Here is an 18,456-nt window from a genome sequence, read left to right as displayed (position 1 = left end):
GATTAAATAATTAATTTAGATTAAATTTTTCAGTTTTCAAGTTTCAATAAATATATCTAATGAGTATTGGAATTAAATATTATTTTAATTTTAATTTTTAATTATATAATAATAAATTTTTATTTATATAAAAAATTATATGTAAAAATTATACTATAAGGTCACCCTTATATTTATTAATGTGTATCAACTACCCGGGTCAGAGTATCAATAACATTCTACCCATCTGGTGTAAAGCTATGGATGGGCTTGATAGCAGCTTGCCGGTTTACAATTGAAAACGAGCCCAAGGGCAATATGAGTCAGTTGCTTCCATGTCAAGAAACAAGCAAAGACTTTTCACTTAGAGACAAACTTCCAAAAAATCCCGAATAACCCAGACATGTGTTTTCAACCGTTGAGATTTTGATACATGTGAATATAAACGGCTTTTTAAAATTGGACAAAAAGGAAATAAAAATAAAATAATACAACATAAAATAAGGATGTGAAGGGGCTGACTTTAGTCAAACATCTAAAGCCTCGCTCTAGTGGTCGCGAAACCATGACAGACGGTGGCGGTGACGTGCAACCACGGATACCTTCAAGTAACGGCGGCGAGTTTCTTCTCTCATTACTGCAGAAATCCCAACGGCCACCACAAACACAATCAGATATTCGTCAATTACCTGCTTCACCCGGTCCAGTTACTCCTCCACTGCAACCGTACGCGCAATTGCCTGACGATCCGGCCGTTGCGGCTGTGGGTCCTTCCATAAATTTTCCTGTACAGTGGCCATCCAACGGATTCGATCTTTCTCCGCCATGGTCCCACACTCTCTCCCCTCCGCTCCCTCACAATTTTCTAGGGTTTTCTCAAAACCCTTGGCAATCCCCTCCGGGAAATCAGAGAGTTTTGAGTGAAGATTTTAGCAGATTAGGGATTTCTAATGCCAATTTCGCAACCAAGAATCTAGTTCATCAGGAGCAAAACCTTCAAGAGCAACACCAGAAAATCCAATTTGGTTCTCTTCAAGCACGTATCCGACCCGAGGGTTTACGTTCCAATTTGGATTCTTTAGGTAACTTGACATATAATTTCTCAAACGGGTTGGATAGGAACCGTCAATTCGAGCCGCGAAAAACTCCTGTTACAAATCCAAATTTTATTCAACTTTTAGAGAATTCAGTTGGCAAACAGCATCATAGGTCAGGGCCGCCTCCAGGGTTTTCGAACAAGGCAAGAGGAGGAGGAAGCACTAGGAGGGGGTCTAACTTTGATGCGGATAAGGAGAAAGTGAATTACAGTGTTGAAGATGGGAATGCAAGAGTGAAGAGATTGCCATCTGAACGTAAGAATGCTAAGAATGCACTGGGGATCACCGGACAGCTTGATCATCCTGGTCCACCCTCTGGAAGTAACCTTCATTCTGTTTCAGCATCAGATATTGAAGAGTCTATGCTGGATTTGCATAGAGAGGACGGAGAAGTGCATTGGATGCAGGGGAAGGTGAGGAGGGAGACTGGTTCTGGTTATGGTCGAGGAGGTGAAGATTTGGATGACTATGGTGGAGAACTTGTGGATTCTTTATTGCCTGACGATGAATCTGATAAGAAAACTGTCCATAGCAACAAGAAACAACACCGTCCGGATAAGGTAGACATTGTATTATATTGTATTATAGTTTTTATTCAATGTTTCTTGCCTAATTACTAACTTTTTAGGTGATTGTTTATGGAAAGATGTTCACTTTTGCATGGATTGTATAAATTTCTTAAATATGGAATTGGCTTATCAGGAATCAAGATCAGATAATAGAGGAAAAAGGCTACTTAGTCAAAGGATGAGAAGCTTAAAATGGCAGCTCCAATGTCGCAGTGATATAGGTGGAATGAGTGCTCCTTTTCTTGCAGTTTCTGAGTCCTTAATACCACCCGAGGAAGAAAAGGTGAAGCAGAAACAGTTGTTAACATTATTGGAGAAATTAGTTTGCAAAGAATGGCCTAAAGCTCGGTTGTATCTTTATGGATCTTGTGCTAATTCATTTGGAGTTTCTAAGAGTGACATTGATGTTTGCCTTGCGATTGATGATTCTAGTATCAACAAGTCTGAGGTTTTGTTAAAGTTGGCCAATATCTTTGAATCAGATAATCTCCAGAATGTGCAGGTAAAATGAATTACTTTTGTTCCACCCTTCTTGAAGCATTCTGTATTTTTTATAAAATATATCATCTTTGGTTGGTTTATATGGATGCATTATACTACTGGTGTTAAATTCTAATGCAAATTTCTCTTACCCAAGTTTCTTTACAGGCACTAACACGTGCAAGGGTCCCCATAGTAAAGCTCATGGATCCAGTCACTGGAATTTCTTGTGACATATGCATAAACAATCTCTTGGCTGTTGTAAACACAAAGCTTCTTCGGGATTATGCTCAAATAGATGTGCGACTGCGGCAACTAGCATTCATTGTTAAGCATTGGGCCAAATCAAGAGGAGTTAATGAAACTTATCAAGGAACCCTATCAAGCTATGCGTAAGTTGGCTATTAAAAATATACTTGGATGATCAAATTTAGCAAATAATAAATATTTATTTAGATGCTAGTCATGGCTGTCATTAGACTGCTTTTCCTGGTATATTGAAATCACAGTTGTGTTAATACTAATGTTGTATGTCGGCGCTATCTGTGAGCATGCTTCTTTTTTGTAACATTTTGTTTTGCATCTGTGTTTCAGGTATGTTTTGATGTGCATTCATTTCTTACAGCAGCGCAGACCTGCTATACTTCCGTGTTTACAGGTGTGTTTCTTTCCTTATTTAATTGCAGCAAGAAAGACAGATTTTTTTTTTACTTTTATAAGAGAGCTCTGTTAGTATATTTTTATTTCGGTTTAGGAGCTCTATTTTTACAATGTACTAGCCGTGATAAAAAAATATTGCTTGTTTGGATGTCATGTTAGAATTTTGCACTGACACCCTCTACCTAGTTGGGGTGGATTGTGCCTGATTCAGATATTTGATACATTATTTTGAATGGCAACGGATATGAAAAAACAGAATGATGCAACTAAATTGCTGAATCACATTATTTTGTTGACTCAGTGGACAATGTATCTGGCCAGATGGAATATTTGTGACCTCTGTCAAGTGAATGAAATTTCCTCCAGGAAATTAGTTGTGAAAATAAAACTTTTCTGTGCATGAGGATAGGTTTTTCCTTTCTTAATTCAATTGTAAATAATAACACTATTATTTATCTATTAATCATGTCACTAATTGTGTAGTCTCTCTTTGGATTTTATAATTATTTAATTTCTGCTTCTATATTGGTAAATTGTGTGGACTGTGGACAGCTGAAATGAATTACATTCTTGTCATACTTTCTGCAATTGATGCTAGTCTTAATTTTGAAGATTCTTTGTGTATTTTATAATTTTGTGCTTGGTGAATTTTTTCATCAGGGAATGGGGGAAACATACTCTGTGACTCTGGATAATATTCGATGTGCTTACTTTGATCAAGTTGAAAAACTACACGATTTTGGATCCCATAACAAGGAAACTATTGCTCAGCTTTTGTGGTCATTTTTCAGTTATTGGGCATATGGTCATGATTATGCAAGTTCTGTTATATCTGTACGCACAGGAAGCATAATAAGGTAGGTCAAAATGTCATTCATCATATTCATTGCTGGGCACTTCACTCTTCGAAAATGCTATGCACATTTTGCATGTCACTACTTTCACTAAAAAATGTCTACCTGTGCAACAGTATTACCATTTTCTTTAGTAAATAATTCTGGTAACATTGTTGGGATTTAGCAACAACTAATTTTGCTCTATTTTGAAGATGTGTAATTAGTTTAAAACATGACATCGTTACTGATGGGGTTTTGACTAATGATGAAAGTATCAAATTGTCAGTTGGGTTGTTCTTTTTATTTCAAAATTTTCAAGGCAGAAATGATTTTAAAGCGGACAGCCTTAGTAATTTCAATAGTACTCGCTGTCTCACACAGAATTTTATTTTTCTCAATTTCTTTTTGTTGCTGTCTTCCTAACAATTGCCTGATTGGTACCCTATCGTGTTTACTGTGCAGCAAACAAGAAAAAGACTGGACGAGGAGGATTGGAAATGATCGTCATTTAATATGCATTGAGGATCCTTTTGAGGTAACTCATGACCTTGGTAGAGTGGTGGACAAGTTCAGCATAAAAGTCCTAAGAGAGGAGTTTGAACGTGCTGCAGAAATAATGCAGTATGATCCGAATCCTTGGGTTGCACTCTTTGAACCCTATGTTTCTTCCTAGTCGAACTTATCAAAGGCTTGGTTGTGATTGTTACATGTAATTATGGTCAAAGATTTTGGTAAGCTTTATGTCCTTCATCCTTGTGTTTCAAAGTTTTATCATTGTATTTATAGAATTTATGTATTTAGCGGTTCTGGCTTTTGGTTGATAGACCTTTCCCTATTAGCAATTTTAATTCGCAGTTGCAGGTGAATTTTTGTCTATTTAAAATTTGGGGGTTGATTTACATCTCCGAGAGCTTCCCAGGTTACATTATATTGATCAAAGAAGTGGGTCGGAAATGACGCATAGTATTTAAATTGTGCTAGGGTCTGATTTGAGGGGTTTAGAGAGTATTAGGGTTGGGTAAGGTTGTGTTATATTTTTTCAGGGGATATCTGTAGAGGTAGATGTGATATGAGGTTGAGCCGCATGGATCACCGTTTTCAACTTAAAGTTTCACCTTGCGAATCTTGAACTAAATTCAAGATTGATGTCTTACCGTATTGGAGTTCATTTTGCTGATAATTTTGCGGAAAATTATATTAAATATGTATTTTACCTTTTTATTCTGTTTCTCTTATTTTTAAGTAAAATTATTCATTTTTCTTATTTCTAAGTAAAAATGTTTCAATTTTTTTTAAATACCAAAATTACCTTTCATCATATCTATATAAATTCTTTCACTCTCACTCTTATTTTCATTATATACATTTTGTATATCAATTAAACATTCACTTTCATTCTTATTTAATATCAATTACTACGGGTTCGTTTGAAAGAAAAAAATTTGTACTTTTAAATTCAAATTGAAAAAAATTAATTCGTGAAAAAAAAATATTTATATAAATCTTAACTTAAAATTTAATATTATTTGTTAAATTTAGTTTGTATGTCATGTAAAGGAGTGTTTAGATATTTAATAATAATTTAGAGGTTAAATGAAATGTTAAAAAAATATGTGGACATTTTGATATTACACAATATATAAAGGATTTAAATAATATGTTAAAAATAAAGAAATATATTGAAATATTCTAGAATGTCAACAATAAAAAAATCATTCAAAAATTTAAAAAAACAGATCTAAATTTTGAAAACTACACTTTCAAATAATTTAGGAATAAGAAAACCGAAAAATCAATCTAAATTTCATAATTATATTATAAAATATGTCTAAAAAAACACAAAACTAATGAGACAGATATGAAATTTGAAAACAATATATCAAAAAAGTCTAGCGTAGTCACAAACAAGCTTAAAATCCAAAAAACCAAAACTCCTAAATTTGGTAAAACAAAAAAATTATATAATACACATTGAAACAGTTTTATTTGAGCCTCCAAATTGGATGCAACTTACGAAACAATTGTTGTTATAGAGCTCGAAACGAGCTTCGCGTTGATATATTATAGGTCCCGTAACTCCTCCCAGATCAAAAGTTATGGTTGTTCAAATTCTATCTCTTACAGACGTTATAGTTTTAAAAAAGCCAATTTCCACTTAACCCACGGTTTTCACGATTCAATGTAAAATTTCCCATAAACCCCCGTGGATCTCTCCCTTTTCCCCCTCCCTCTAAAATTTTGAAAATGCTAAATTCCCCCCTATCCTGCGGGGGCTCGTAGGAGATTACCATAACGTCGATAGATCTAACCCATTTTTCGATCAAAAATCATCATTTTAGCCTCTAATTTTAAAACAAATTAAATCTACACATCCAATAACACAAAACACTTCAAGAAATTTAAGCAAAACAATCAAAAATCAGAACATTTTATACATTATTCAAAATCAGAACCCTAAACATTCAAACCTTAAAACCTCCCTCAAATCTCAATACTCATAACAATAAATTAATTCAAACAAGAAGTAAGATAATGTACTATTCTTATTTATCATTTTTGGTTATCGAAAAATATGAAAAGTCGACAAAAAGACCAAAATCCATTACGCCTATGGGAGATCCAAATTTTTTTCTGAATTTAAATAGTAAATCTATGGGAAATATGAGGTTTATATATAAGGGTCCAAATTAAAGGTATTTTTGCTTAACTTTAGAGTTTTGAGCAATTTTCTTAACACTTTTTAGTTTTAGACATTTATTATAATTACTCTAATTTTTCTTCTCTCAAATTTCTTCCTTTTTATTTTCTGACGGTGATTTTTTTTTAATTATTCGGCTTATTTTTTTAATGTTATTGAATGATCAATTTGAACAAATTGAATGTAATTTTAAACTGATTGTCTTATATTAGAGTTAACTCTTGTTTGAGCTCGATCAGATTCGAACCCAGCCAAATTTTCATGTGTAAAAGTAAATTTGAAAAATGGGTGAAATTTGATTGTTTGAAACTGCGGGTAACAGGGAGATTCACTAAACTTTGGGTGCGAAAGCGTCATAAATTAATCAAGTAGTCACACACCCATTTGAAGACAAAGTATTGTCTTCCTTCCGTTGTCCATTGTTTCCGATTTTACTCGCTTTAAGATGGCCACTGATGAACACCTCCCAAGAGTTCTGCTTATAAGAAAGCCGAAGGTCTTCACTCTATTCGGAGAAGAGTCCTTCACGTCAAAGAAATTCCAATTTTTGAAAGCATACGACTCAACTTTACCTCTACATCAATTCTTGACCACAGATGCCGACGCAAAGTCAGTCCAGGCTATCTTCTCTACCGCCCCTGTCACGGCTGATATCCTCCAGCTGCTCCCAATGGTGCGGCTGGTTGTGGCCACAAGCGCTGGCCTCAACCATATCGACTTGGCGGAGTGCCGTCGGCTTGGTGTGGCTGTAGCCAATTCTGGCACCGTTTTCTCTGAAGATGTGGCCGATGTGGCGGTTGGTTTGCTGATTGATGTTTTCAGAAAGATGTCTGCTGCCTCTCGATACGTCAGACAAGGGCTTTGGCTTGCCAAAGGAGATTATCCTCTTGGTTCAAAGGTTTATTCCTTTAGTTCTTTTTCATATTTTAATTATATTTATTTTTGTTATTGCCTCAATAGGTACTCAAGAGGCTGCTTAAAGCAGGTTTTGGACTTCGTTAGTCTTACATATTTACCTTTAAAAGAAGGGATTAAGCCATATGGATTTACCTTTAAAAGGAGAGGACACTATGTCTATATTGCCTAAGAACTTCGATTTTTGTTCGGTATGAGATTTTTGGCATGACTCCTTGATGTGGCATTTTTGACATTATAGTTGATCTCATGGTTTTGTCTTTAAAAGGGGTCTCGCAATAGTTAGGTCTCGTCACGGCTCTCATTCTGTGTGAGATTTTTGGTATTAACACAATCCTCAGTTGAAGAGTTTGAGGAGAGCACCTAGCATGGCATAAATTGCATCATTGTGTTGCCTCGATCCAAGGATAGTAGGCTACCTAAAGTCATAAGGTATTGTTTGTTTTGAACTATGATAGTCTTATGGTTTCGTACTTAAAAAACATCTCACAAAGAGAGAGACAGCGAGTTTATATCAACTCAAAGTATCTCATGTTCAATATGAGATTTTTGGCATAAACATTGGGCATAAAAGTTTTTAATTCACCTTGTATAATTGTATACTAGAAGATGTCAAAATACACTAAATTGCTAGTGTCTATTGAATCTGTTATAATTCATATCTTATATGAGTTTGTGTTGATGACTATCAATTCCAGTTGGGTGGCAAACGAGTTGGGATAGTTGGGTTGGGCAGCATTGGACATGAAGTGGCTAAAAGGCTTGAGGCTTTTGGGTGCAGAATTTCATACAACTCAAGGAAGGAAAAACCAGGAGTTGAATACTCTTTCTACTCAGATGTGAGTGAACTTGCAGGTAACAGCGATGCACTCATAATTTGTTGTGCTTTAACTCATCAAACACATCACATGATCAATAAGCAAGTGTTGTTGGCCTTGGGGAAGAATGGAGTGATTATAAATGTGGGACGTGGAGGCATTATTGATGAGAAGGAAATGGTAGAGTGCTTGATGAAGGGAGAGATTGGAGGAGCTGGTTTGGATGTGTTTGAGAATGAGCCTCACGTTCCCAAACAACTCTTTGAATTGGATAATGTTGTGCTGTCGCCACATTGTGCTGTCGCCACACCTGATTCCCTTAAAAATGTGTGTGAACTTGCTGTTAAGAATTTAGAAGCTTTCTTCTCAAATGAACCCTTACTTTCTCCTGTCACGAATGATGATTGAATGAGTTTTCTTGGTTAGTTTCTGCCTAAACTACAAGTATTTTCTGTCTTTGTAATTTATATTTGAGTTGCATCTGTTTGTTCTTCTAAAGATGCTGATTACATTCAGAAGTTTTCATTGAAGCAAGAAGTAGAATAACAGTAGTTACAACATAATCCGATGAATAACATGTTAGAGTTAAGCTCTAGAGTCAATCATTTTGACTGTTTAGTATTTGTATTGTATACATTTTATCTCTCTATCATGGTTGTCTTTCTTTTGTATGTGTATCTATATTTGAGATTAATGCCCTTCTAATGATAAAAACCTATGTGCATATTAGGTGCCCATTTAAGACACATGATATGTTAAATGCATCGTATTTTCAAACGTTACTTGATGAACGACTGTGACCACTAACGATCACCAAAATTACATTTGATTGACTCAAGATTCATTATTCTCAAATGCGAGAGAAGATATCTTGTGTTATTTGATAAATCACTATGACCTCTAAAACTAGTGGTAACAACTGGATTGAGTTGTTGATCACATTTTCAATCGTTATTTAGAAAGTCGAAAGACCAAAGGCAAGAGATAATTTGAGACCAACAAAACTTGTCTCAACTTTAACTGGATATTAATTGTTATATTATGCATGAGCATCTCCTATAATAATGTTGTTATTACGTATGATCGTCGCCTTTGATCTCTTTTGTGAGATTGACAAAGAAAAGAATTTCGGCACGAAGGAAATTCCGTTTTTAGCATCTTCTAGAAATGAAGTTCAAAAAAAGGATACCGATGGTTTTATTATTGCTCTTTTATTTAGTTTAGTTCCGGTCTGCACAACTTTATCTCATTTTATTATATCTGCAATGGCAGCCACTGATGAGCAATCTCAAAATCAAAATCTGCCACAAGTATTACTTTTGAAACCTCCACCAGCCTTTGCACTTTTCGGAGATGAATTCTTTTCCTCCAACAAGTTCCAATTTTTGAAAGCGTACGAATCATCAGTTCCAATTGATCAGTTCCTCGAAGCGAATGCAGAGTCAATTGAGGCCATTCTATCTTCAGGAGGCGCTGCAGTAACAGCGGACATCCTGCAGCAGCTGCCGTTGGTGCGACTGGTCGTCACAACTCACGCTGGCCTAGACCACATCGACTTGGCCGAGTGTCGCAGACGTAATATTGCAGTAACCAACGTCGGAAACATTTTCTCCGACGATGTTGCTGATCATGCTATAGGGTTATTGATCGATTTGTTGAGGAAAATTTCTGCGGCGGATCGCTACGTCAGACAAGGGCTTTGGGCTGCCAACGGGGATTTTCCGATCGGTTGTAAGGTCAATATCTTATTCTTATCCAGTTTAAAGCCCAATTGATAATGGGCTGGAACAGCCTTTTCCAGCTAAGTTGGGCCAGTTGATAACTTATTTTGAGGCCTACTCCGCCTCAAAAGCCTAACAAATAATGGGCTGGCGGGTTTGTCAGGCCCAACCTGCATTCCCTTGAAGCCTAACTATTGGATTTAGAAGTAAAGTTGCATTCAAACTGAGTCATTGCAGTTCAAATAAATGTTTGACTTAATTTAAATTGAATTTAAATTAAAAATTTAATTCGATAGTTCAGTTTTGAGTTTGGTTCAAATCTCCCTTTGACAATACTATTCATTTCATTGATAATTCTCCAATGAATTTGTGATTAACTGAACAAGTTAGAATTTAAATTAATCAATTAGGATTTGAGCCAAGCTAAAGTCAAACCAAACTCGACTCATATCCATCACTACTCAAAAGGACACCATTGGATTTGAGCCTTGATTGGTTGTAATTTATAAGTCAGAAGGGATGAATTCAAACCATGTCAGTTTAGACTCGATTTGATATTTGGTTTGAATAAACCAAATTTGAATTAAAACAATTTAAGATTGTTGAGCTCTGAGATCAACATCAATGTTAGAACTCACCTTGTCAATAGTTTATCTGCTTCCATGATGCTTATTCTTCTTCTCTTTTGACAATCCTCCAATGTTAACCGAGTTTGAATTAACTTTTGTTTAGGTTTAACTCTATTTGAATCGACCCTCACCAACCAAGATTAGACAAAATGTGCCAGCCTAGTCTGTTTGATATCCTTTTTAGAGACTTTGAAAATTTTTTTGGTAATGCAATTGATATTCACGATACATTATCTATCTATCACAATGGTGGTTAATTTTTTTTTTCTCTTAATTGTACAATTTCAGCTAGAGGGCAAGCGAGTTGGTATTGTTGGATTAGGAAAGATTGGGTTCGAAGTTGCTAAAAGACTGGAGAGTTTTGGCTGCCGTATCTCGTACAACTCAAGGAAGAAAAAAGCATTTGTCACATTTCCTTTCTATTCAAATGTCTATGAACTGGCAACAAATTGTGATGTCCTCATCATTTCCTGTGCATTAAGCGAGCAAACCCACCATATGATCAATAAAGAAGTATTATCAGCACTTGGAAAGGAAGGAATCATTGTTAATATTGCTCGTGGCAACGTAATTGATGAGCAAGAACTGGTGCAATGTTTACAGCAAGGACAGATCGGTGGTGCTGGTTTGGATGTGTTTGAGAATGAACCTGATATTCCTGGAGAGCTTTTTGCTTTAGATAATGTTGTTCTGTCACCACATTGTGCTGCCTTTTCTCTGGAGTCCTTCAGAGATTTGCGCCACCTTGTGGTGGGAAACTTGGAAGCTTTCTTTTCAAATAAGCAACTGCTTTCTGAAGTTGTTTATGATTGAATGCAGATATCTGTAACAAAAATAAAGTAATTCCCACAACAAAATGGAGTAGGAGGAAATAGTGCTTCCTTCTCTAACAGATTTTGCAAGGCCTGGCTTTGCTTCTTTCAAGAGTGAGTGAACACTTAACAGTACGGCATCCTTTGTTTCCTTTTGAAAATAAGCTAATTCCTAAGTCCTTGTGGATGTACTTGACTTGAACAATTGTTTCTACTCATCATATATTAGGTAGAGCCATCAGTTTCTACATAAATGCAAAAATAAAAGCATCCAAAGTAACAGATCTTTTGATAGGATGAAAGTAAAATGACCTTGGAAAAAAATTCAGAAGGGATTTTGCTTAAGATAAAAATATACTTGTCTTGCACAAGCAAAATGAGCACGCTGCACATTTTCCATACCTCAACGCATGCTCTTTATGAGGTTGGTGGAAACATGATTAAATGTTGAATTGATCAGTCCTGCTCTGAAACTTTTTGGCACAAATGAAAATCAATCAAAAGTTAGTTTCCTTCACTAACAGCTAATTGTAAGGCATGCTCTGCTTCCTTCAAGAATAAGCGAGTGAGTTCCTTTTGTCCTCGTCGATATACTATACTTGAACACTTGTTTCTACTCATCTTGTATTGGGTCAAGTCACAAGTCTCTTTGCTGCAGCAATGCAAAAATAAAGAAATCCAGCATCAATTAAATGACCATATAGACCAAAATCATTTCTAGCAAGAGCCCTACTGAACAGAAAAATAAAGTAAAAACAAACAAACAGGTAAAGGTTGATACCTCGAGTTGTTCTCATAATCTGTATGTAGTCCTGGGCTTTTGGTAATGAGCAATTTCTCAAGAAGTTCACAGTCACACTCCTTTGTTCCAGAATTCTCTTCTAGATCCATCAACCTTGCATTGATAATTTACGGTAAACAAAAAGGTAGGCGAAGTATCAGACTACCAAAATTTACATGAATGCTTTAGTTTCGGTCAACCTTAGTACATAATCTTCTCTCTATACTGGTTGGTATCCAATATTTAACTCATCTTTAAGTTGCATGCAAAAAAATAATATGAATGGATTATAAGACCCTTCTAAATCATCATAATGTCAAAAAAGCCTAAGAAAAATCAAAAGGTTCCCAGAGAATTACTTCACATAAAGAAGATCCACAAGCAACTGCAGAGCTCCAGAATCTCCACAAGCCTCCCATACGGCCGCTCGAACTTCTGTATCTGATGGTTGCTCCTCCCTTCCACACCCAACAAGCTTTTGGCAAAGTGACAGATCCAATCAGGGAGAGTGATAAGTAAATAAATGGACTAAAATGTACACCCATCTCTTCCTCAGGCAATGAATTAAAGCATGGCCTCAGGGAAAATGGTTTGCGTATTTATTCAGAATGAACCATTCAATGCTGAAAAGAAAACTAGCGTACGTACTTTTCATAGTTGCAAATAATTGTACATGGCATCTATTCACCATAAATTTTCAGGAAGTTTTCAAGACAATAGATCAAGACCAAAAAGAAATACTTTCTAACATAATACCCAAGTGTATTATGCAATTACATTAAAACCTAATTGCCAAAGCACAATACAGATGCTATCTCCCACTGAAATCAACAAGCATGTCAACCACAGTCTCTAAAACAAATAATAAATTGTTCTATATATTTAGGTAACATAATTACTTAAGATTGTAACAGTGAAGCTCTTGAATAAAGATTTATATATGATAAAATTTATTTGTATGATGTTATTTGAAAGCCATCGTTCAAAGGCTCAAACAATTGAAATGACTTGAGCAATCAACAAGGATAAACCAGAAGGAACACACTAGAAGACAAATACATAAGAAGTTGTCACAAAGATATGGTACCTCTTCAAGCAATAAGGACACCTTTGAATATTCATCTTCTTTCATAGCAATGGTTCTCAGTGCACTCATAAAATTTTCGGGGAAAACCAGCTTATTTAAATATGACGGTGTTTTGCGCTGACCACTCCAGCTAAAATTGCAGATTTGATCAACTTTGCGTTCTCTATTGTTTTCATCCTTTTGGGAGACAGGTGGAAAAAACCCATGATCCAACAAAGATTTTGGTAAAAGGCACCGCATTTCAGCTTTCTGAGAACACAATGAAAACATTTCATCAGAGCAAATTTGAAGAAAAAGAATGGAGGAAAATGAATCTCCTTTAATATACAGGAAAAAAACAGAAATAGCCCAAATGGAATGTTTCCTCGACACAAAGATGATCAGTGATTAAGAAATAAATAAAACTTGCCTGTATTTCAAGAAGCATTGCTTTGGAGTCAGAAAAGGGCATGCTCTGAATTGCCTCTACAGGATAATGGACCTGCACATACCACTCATCCAGTAAATATTTTATACTAGCCAGAAAAGCCCATAATTATGGATAAGCATACAACTAGAAAAATTAAAAGCAACCTAAATTAAGCAGCTGTCTAGATGCCCCAAGTAGGGTGCTGACTGATGTAACTGAAAAGACACCATATAATATAGAAGAGCTTCATTGTACTCTTATCAGAAAAAAAATTTCAATAAATGCAATTACCATCAGATAGTCATCTGGGTTATTATCAATGACAAAGCCATACAGGTACAACAATTCCTGCAATAAATAAAAGTTAATGCTATCTTTAGATTAGGGAGTAAAATTTATGCCGTAAAACAACACAGTACAGAAAGACGATGTATGAAACAGAACATAATTGGGAAGGTTTCATTCAGCAAATATGCTAAGCATCTTCTCTGCCAATTTATAACATTCTAGTCAATGTCACATCAAAGCAAAATATATCCATCAATTATCCTGAATCAAACACAAATTATGTGCAATAATCAAAAAATATTTCAACAAAAGTAATCATGGACAACTCACAGATGCTTCTAGACACATAGATTTTAACAATATGTATTGAACATAATGATTTAAAAGGAACCAACTTAGAGTGACCAAGATGCCAAGATATGGTTATAGATTGGCATTACAAGTTAAAATACCTCATTTCCTTTGCCACCATAACTAATGGAAATCTCTTTCTCTTCTGGAATGGGCTTCTCTACAGCTTCAAGTTAGAAAAACAAAATTGCTAAAACTGGTCAGATCCCAATTACTTCAAGAAAAAAAGAAAATGCATGAACACCACCATGACTTTCATTAATTAGAGCTGGTTACAACCATATTAATTTGAATATAGCTACCATATAAAATCAAAATTAGAAATTAGCAAATATATAAAATGTACACGGAGAGGAGATGATACCAGAAAGAAGGTACATGGAGAGAGGAACTCCAGTCATCAATCCCGTCCCATCAACTTCCCATGTTGCCAATGCCTTCAAATCTGAACAGCCGTGACAGGAATGAAACCATTACATCAAATTACACTCTCAAACACAAAGATTTCACAGAGCATTTGACCATGAATGTATCAGTACACATTTACAACCAGATTTGGTTGGATAAACCAAGAGTTTAGTTATCATCTAAACATGTAAAAAAGAGAATTCACTTTTAATTCGGCAACTACTTTTTAAAAAAAAAAAAAAATTCAGGCACAACTAGGAAAGGTAATTTTAAATGAACATTGTTTTGGACCTGCAAAAGTAATATTCATCCCATTGCCAAGTTTCACTGTTAATCTGCAAATCTTTCACAATATTGCTTTAAGGAAATATACCAGAAACTAAATTGGAGTCAGGAACACTTTGATGCAAATTCAAGGCTGTAAGCTGTAAAAGAAATACATGGAGATTATATGATAAACAAGCAGCATACTGGAAGTTCCCTTCGAGGAATATTTATTTTAGGATTGCTTTCAGAAATTTTAAAATAAAATAGAAAAGGAAAGAAAATCCTCGAATGGGTCAAAAATTATAAAATTAAAAAAAAAAAAAAGTGTTGAAACAAATCAATGCTGAGCCATATAATCTCTAATTTGGAAACAGTCATACCATGGTTACAAAAGTCAATTCCAGGGACAAGACCCTCCACCCAAATCGTCTCACTTAGATTTGATGTGGCACTGGAAGCTGTTCCATTGACTTGATCATTAACCGCAAGTGTCTCACATTCTATTAGAAGAAAGCCCAATAAAAAACTGAGACAAGTGTGTCAAAAGAAAAATGACTAAGAACCATAGCCTCACTTTTCTCATTTTTTCCATTAAGCAACTCTCCAGATGAAATATGATAAGTGCAAGCCTCAGAACTTTCATTAACTGAACTGCAATTATCCTGATCCTCTTGAATTGGTGGAAATACATAGGAATGTGGAAGCGGAATGTTCAATGCACGGCTCCAAAATATAGAATTTGCCCTAGGGTGATGGCAAATAGGACACCAAAATTTGAAACACCACAAATAGACATATATCAAAGAGATGCATACAAAAATGGTAATATTATAGTAGCTTTACTAAGGATAAACTTACCAAAGGAAATCTTCAAAAGAGACCTCACTGGCAAAAGAGGCAATCACATTGTTAAATAATGAGTGATACTTTCAAATCATACATCTGTGCATAAATAACCACAATATTACCATTGAACCTCTAAAAGAGACCGTTTGGCTGGTTGAAGGTCCCAGAGATCACATGATCAATGCAGAAAGGGTTGAAAAGTATATACTTGTCTACACCAATCAACAACCACAACAACTACATGGGAGAAACTAGAAAATATTTAAAATGCTTTCATTAATAGAAAAAGAACTCATAGATGGAACCAATTCACAAATTACAGCATAGCACAATCAATCTTAGAATTTATGTAATGAATATGTAATCACCTTGAATAATAGTAATGTTCACAGTATGTCAGGAAATTCATGAAAACCTACTGATTTGATCACATGTACTAACACTGGACAGTAAGTAGCCCTAAAACCAGTAAACATGGTAAATGATGCCTAGTAATAAAGTTCGTCTAATTAATTGATGAAAACTGCGCTATAACCAAATTTATAATAACATTCAACATTTTGACACAAGTGAATCAAACACTTATTACACAACAAACTTGAAGTTTCTACCCCATATAAAAATACATTCAGAGAAAAGCATGTCTGCATGCTTTGCACTATATAACACGTAAAAGTACATTCAAATTCCTTAATTGTTAAAATAAAATATCACAGATACCTTTTCGAACCCCCATCCAGAATCAGTAGTTTCTCTACCAGATCCTTTACTTTGTCATTATACAAAGACTGCAACTTTTGTTTCTGTACATAATTGTGTATTTGAAAATGATATTAATCTCAATGTGACGCAATAGTGTTATCAAAGACAATCATAAATATTCTAGACTACACAAGAGCAGAAATGGCAGCTAGTGCATTAACAACAGCAAAAATGCTAATCAATGTTTCAATTTTATCATGGAGTTGAATTGCCATCATGACTACAAATCATTGTCCAGCAAATTGAAAGTATTTGAGGGAAATACAAAAGTTTATCAACATGTTAAGTAGTATTTCTTACATTCTTAAGAAGTCACAATTCAACTGATACACCGTTAAATGCCACATCTGAGAAATTTAACTATCCAGTTTGTTGAAGATTAACCTGCAATTGAGTAGCCCGATACAATGTTGTCCCCTTCAGCTCCAAAAGCTCATCATCAGTAAACCATAATGGATTCCCAAATGTTGTTGGAAGCATATCAAGGTACCTGATACGGTTTTTCCAGTGTTAACAAAACTCATTCACTGAAAAACAAATAAGATACTATCTAAAGACTGAAAAAAGTTCAACTAAAACATACGGCTTCCACGAAGAATTCTTACGGAGACGCTCTAGCATTAGGAACAAAATCATCAAGAACCTGTCATCAACTTCCCCCTCTTCAAACATTGCTCTACACTCCGGTCCAAGAAGAGGATCTTGAAGAACTATCATTGGAGTAATAGCCAAATCCAACGGAACAACGAGTAGAACCCCTGTAATTAGAATCAATAAACGATTCCTCTCATTTCTTTTTCCCTCCATATATTTCCGGTAACCAAAACAAAACACGTGTGAAATATGGACAGACTAAATTAGTAAATATTACCATCAGAAGCTTCATCAGATGAAAATATTCCGAAGCCTTTATTTTCATCAGAGTACTTGATTTTACATCCACGTAATTCAACTTTATTAGCCTAATTCAAAATTTCAAATCCCGGAGAAAAATGAAAAAATGATTAATCACATATAAAACGTTATATTCTCGAGAAACAAACATAATTTCTCAGAAATGGACCTGTAACCACAGCAGAAACTGTTCCAGTTTTGCTTCGGTTGAAGCCGCCATCCCAGCAACGAAACTAGAGTAGAGCTGAGGTTTTACTTCCGCCCAAAATATAGGCGTTAGTGCGCTGATCATTCACGCCACCCGAACGTAGGATTAAAGCAAATTACAACAAATGGAATTATGCCACGTCAGTTAGTAATTGTATAAATAATACGATATTAAATCACTTATAATCACTCGATTTCTTGTTCTTCCACGTCATGTACAATCTAACAACTGAAAAGCACACGATCTCTGAAATCAGCTGCAAGTCACGTGATTTTTAAAAAAACTGAAATACACCAATTAATTACCCTTAGCCTATAGCCACAGATATTTTTTACCACATTCATAATACATTATAGAATATTAAATAATATTTAATAAAACTATATATGGTTTTGAATATTCACCATGGTGTGGTATGACATAATTTGATACTTAAAACAAAATTTTACTTTAATATTTAAAATTAGACATATGTAACATTATATTTAATACAAATATAGAATATCGGTTTATCTATATTCTTATTAAAATGGGATAATCATTAACTTCTTCTTCTTCTCTATTGAACTTCATTTAACTTTTTCTTAATATTATTAATTAAGAAAAAAATTTATAAAATTATATACATTAAATTATAAATTCGGATGAGCGAAAAGGTTTTTAAACGTAAATTGTAAAGATTAAATTATAAGTTTTTAAATTTGTAAAAAGTTATTATTATTATATTTGGATTTTCATAGGTTTAAGTTTGAGCTTAGATTTAGATTGGGTTTGAGTCTCAGTATATTAACTTGAATTGCGATTGTAATTCTTGTGATTGAATTATAAATTTTCAAATCTTAAAAAGAAAAAAATAGAACCAAAATGTATATATAAAATAAGATAGTAAAAGAAAAACCTTTCTTTTTAATTTTTTAAGAATATTTGGATGTCAAAATGTT

The 18,456-nt window shown here is 34.6% G+C and overlaps 4 protein-coding genes across 6 annotated transcripts; 3 read left to right on the top strand and 1 right to left on the bottom strand.

Moving 5' to 3' along the window:
- Positions 1 to 460: 460 nt before the first annotated feature.
- Positions 461 to 4,487, top strand: LOC123217076 (UTP:RNA uridylyltransferase 1). Its single transcript, XM_044637834.1, has 6 exons — positions 461 to 1,636; positions 1,779 to 2,147; positions 2,294 to 2,517; positions 2,720 to 2,783; positions 3,446 to 3,642; positions 4,084 to 4,487. Exons 1-6 carry the CDS (start codon positions 545 to 547, stop codon positions 4,292 to 4,294), a joined length of 2,157 nt encoding a protein of 718 aa, XP_044493769.1. The 5' UTR covers positions 461 to 544; the 3' UTR covers positions 4,295 to 4,487.
- A 2,208-nt stretch (positions 4,488 to 6,695) lies between these two features.
- On the top strand, positions 6,696 to 8,723 carry LOC123217079 (glyoxylate/hydroxypyruvate reductase HPR3-like). The gene is made up of 2 exons (XM_044637838.1): positions 6,696 to 7,217; positions 7,933 to 8,723. The coding sequence occupies exons 1-2, from the start codon at positions 6,765 to 6,767 to the stop codon at positions 8,458 to 8,460; spliced, it is 981 nt and encodes a 326-aa protein (XP_044493773.1). The 5' UTR covers positions 6,696 to 6,764; the 3' UTR covers positions 8,461 to 8,723.
- Positions 8,724 to 8,899: 176 nt separating this feature from the next.
- Positions 8,900 to 11,419, top strand: LOC123217078 (glyoxylate/hydroxypyruvate reductase HPR3-like). The gene is made up of 2 exons (XM_044637837.1): positions 8,900 to 9,788; positions 10,691 to 11,419. Exons 1-2 carry the CDS (start codon positions 9,117 to 9,119, stop codon positions 11,213 to 11,215), a joined length of 1,197 nt encoding a protein of 398 aa, XP_044493772.1. The 5' UTR covers positions 8,900 to 9,116; the 3' UTR covers positions 11,216 to 11,419.
- Positions 11,407 to 17,595, bottom strand: LOC123217077 (actin-histidine N-methyltransferase). 3 transcript variants are annotated; one of them, XR_006502411.1, is made up of 17 exons: positions 17,477 to 17,595; positions 17,285 to 17,375; positions 16,997 to 17,171; positions 16,798 to 16,903; positions 16,372 to 16,454; positions 15,664 to 15,690; positions 15,380 to 15,549; positions 15,186 to 15,305; positions 14,495 to 14,575; positions 14,232 to 14,296; positions 13,783 to 13,839; positions 13,492 to 13,563; positions 13,083 to 13,331; positions 12,355 to 12,470; positions 11,996 to 12,109; positions 11,617 to 11,866; positions 11,407 to 11,459 (listed from the first exon to the last, which is right to left on the bottom strand). XR_006502411.1 is itself a non-coding variant. In XM_044637835.1 (16 exons), the coding sequence occupies exons 1-16, from the start codon at positions 17,525 to 17,527 to the stop codon at positions 11,719 to 11,721; spliced, it is 1,725 nt and encodes a 574-aa protein (XP_044493770.1). In that variant the 5' UTR covers positions 17,528 to 17,595; the 3' UTR covers positions 11,523 to 11,718. The 3 variants fall into 3 exon arrangements, 2 of the variants coding, with proteins under 2 accessions (XP_044493770.1, XP_044493771.1); XM_044637835.1 differs by lacking the exon at positions 11,407 to 11,459 and having other exon boundaries at positions 11,523 to 11,866; XM_044637836.1 differs by lacking the exon at positions 11,407 to 11,459 and having other exon boundaries at positions 11,523 to 11,866; positions 15,186 to 15,263.
- Between the last annotated feature and the right edge of the window lie 861 nt (positions 17,596 to 18,456).

The sequence above is a fragment of the Mangifera indica genome, chromosome 5, assembly GCF_011075055.1.
Source record: "Mangifera indica cultivar Alphonso chromosome 5, CATAS_Mindica_2.1, whole genome shotgun sequence".
NCBI lineage: Eukaryota > Viridiplantae > Streptophyta > Magnoliopsida > Sapindales > Anacardiaceae > Mangifera > Mangifera indica.
This window is presented reverse-complemented; position numbering and strand designations above follow the sequence as displayed.

Coding starts and splice junctions, on each gene's coding strand:
- LOC123217077 (XM_044637835.1), bottom strand. CDS start 17,527: ATGGCGGCTTCAACCGAAGCAAAACTGGAACAGTTTCTGCTGTGGTTA. Junction 16,455..16,797: donor ATCGGGCTACTCAATTGCAG/GTTAATCTTCAA, acceptor AATTATGTACAG/AAACAAAAGTTGCAGTCTTT. Junction 13,840..14,231: donor ATGGTGGCAAAGGAAATGAG/GTATTTTAACTT, acceptor TATTTATTGCAG/GAATTGTTGTACCTGTATGG.
- LOC123217078 (XM_044637837.1), top strand. CDS start 9,117: ATGTTGTTATTACGTATGATCGTCGCCTTTGATCTCTTTTGTGAGATT. Junction 9,789..10,690: donor ATTTTCCGATCGGTTGTAAG/GTCAATATCTTA, acceptor GTACAATTTCAG/CTAGAGGGCAAGCGAGTTGG.
- LOC123217076 (XM_044637834.1), top strand. CDS start 545: ATGACAGACGGTGGCGGTGACGTGCAACCACGGATACCTTCAAGTAAC. Junction 2,148..2,293: donor ATAATCTCCAGAATGTGCAG/GTAAAATGAATT, acceptor GTTTCTTTACAG/GCACTAACACGTGCAAGGGT. Junction 2,784..3,445: donor CTATACTTCCGTGTTTACAG/GTGTGTTTCTTT, acceptor TTTTTTCATCAG/GGAATGGGGGAAACATACTC.
- LOC123217079 (XM_044637838.1), top strand. CDS start 6,765: ATGGCCACTGATGAACACCTCCCAAGAGTTCTGCTTATAAGAAAGCCG. Junction 7,218..7,932: donor ATTATCCTCTTGGTTCAAAG/GTTTATTCCTTT, acceptor TATCAATTCCAG/TTGGGTGGCAAACGAGTTGG.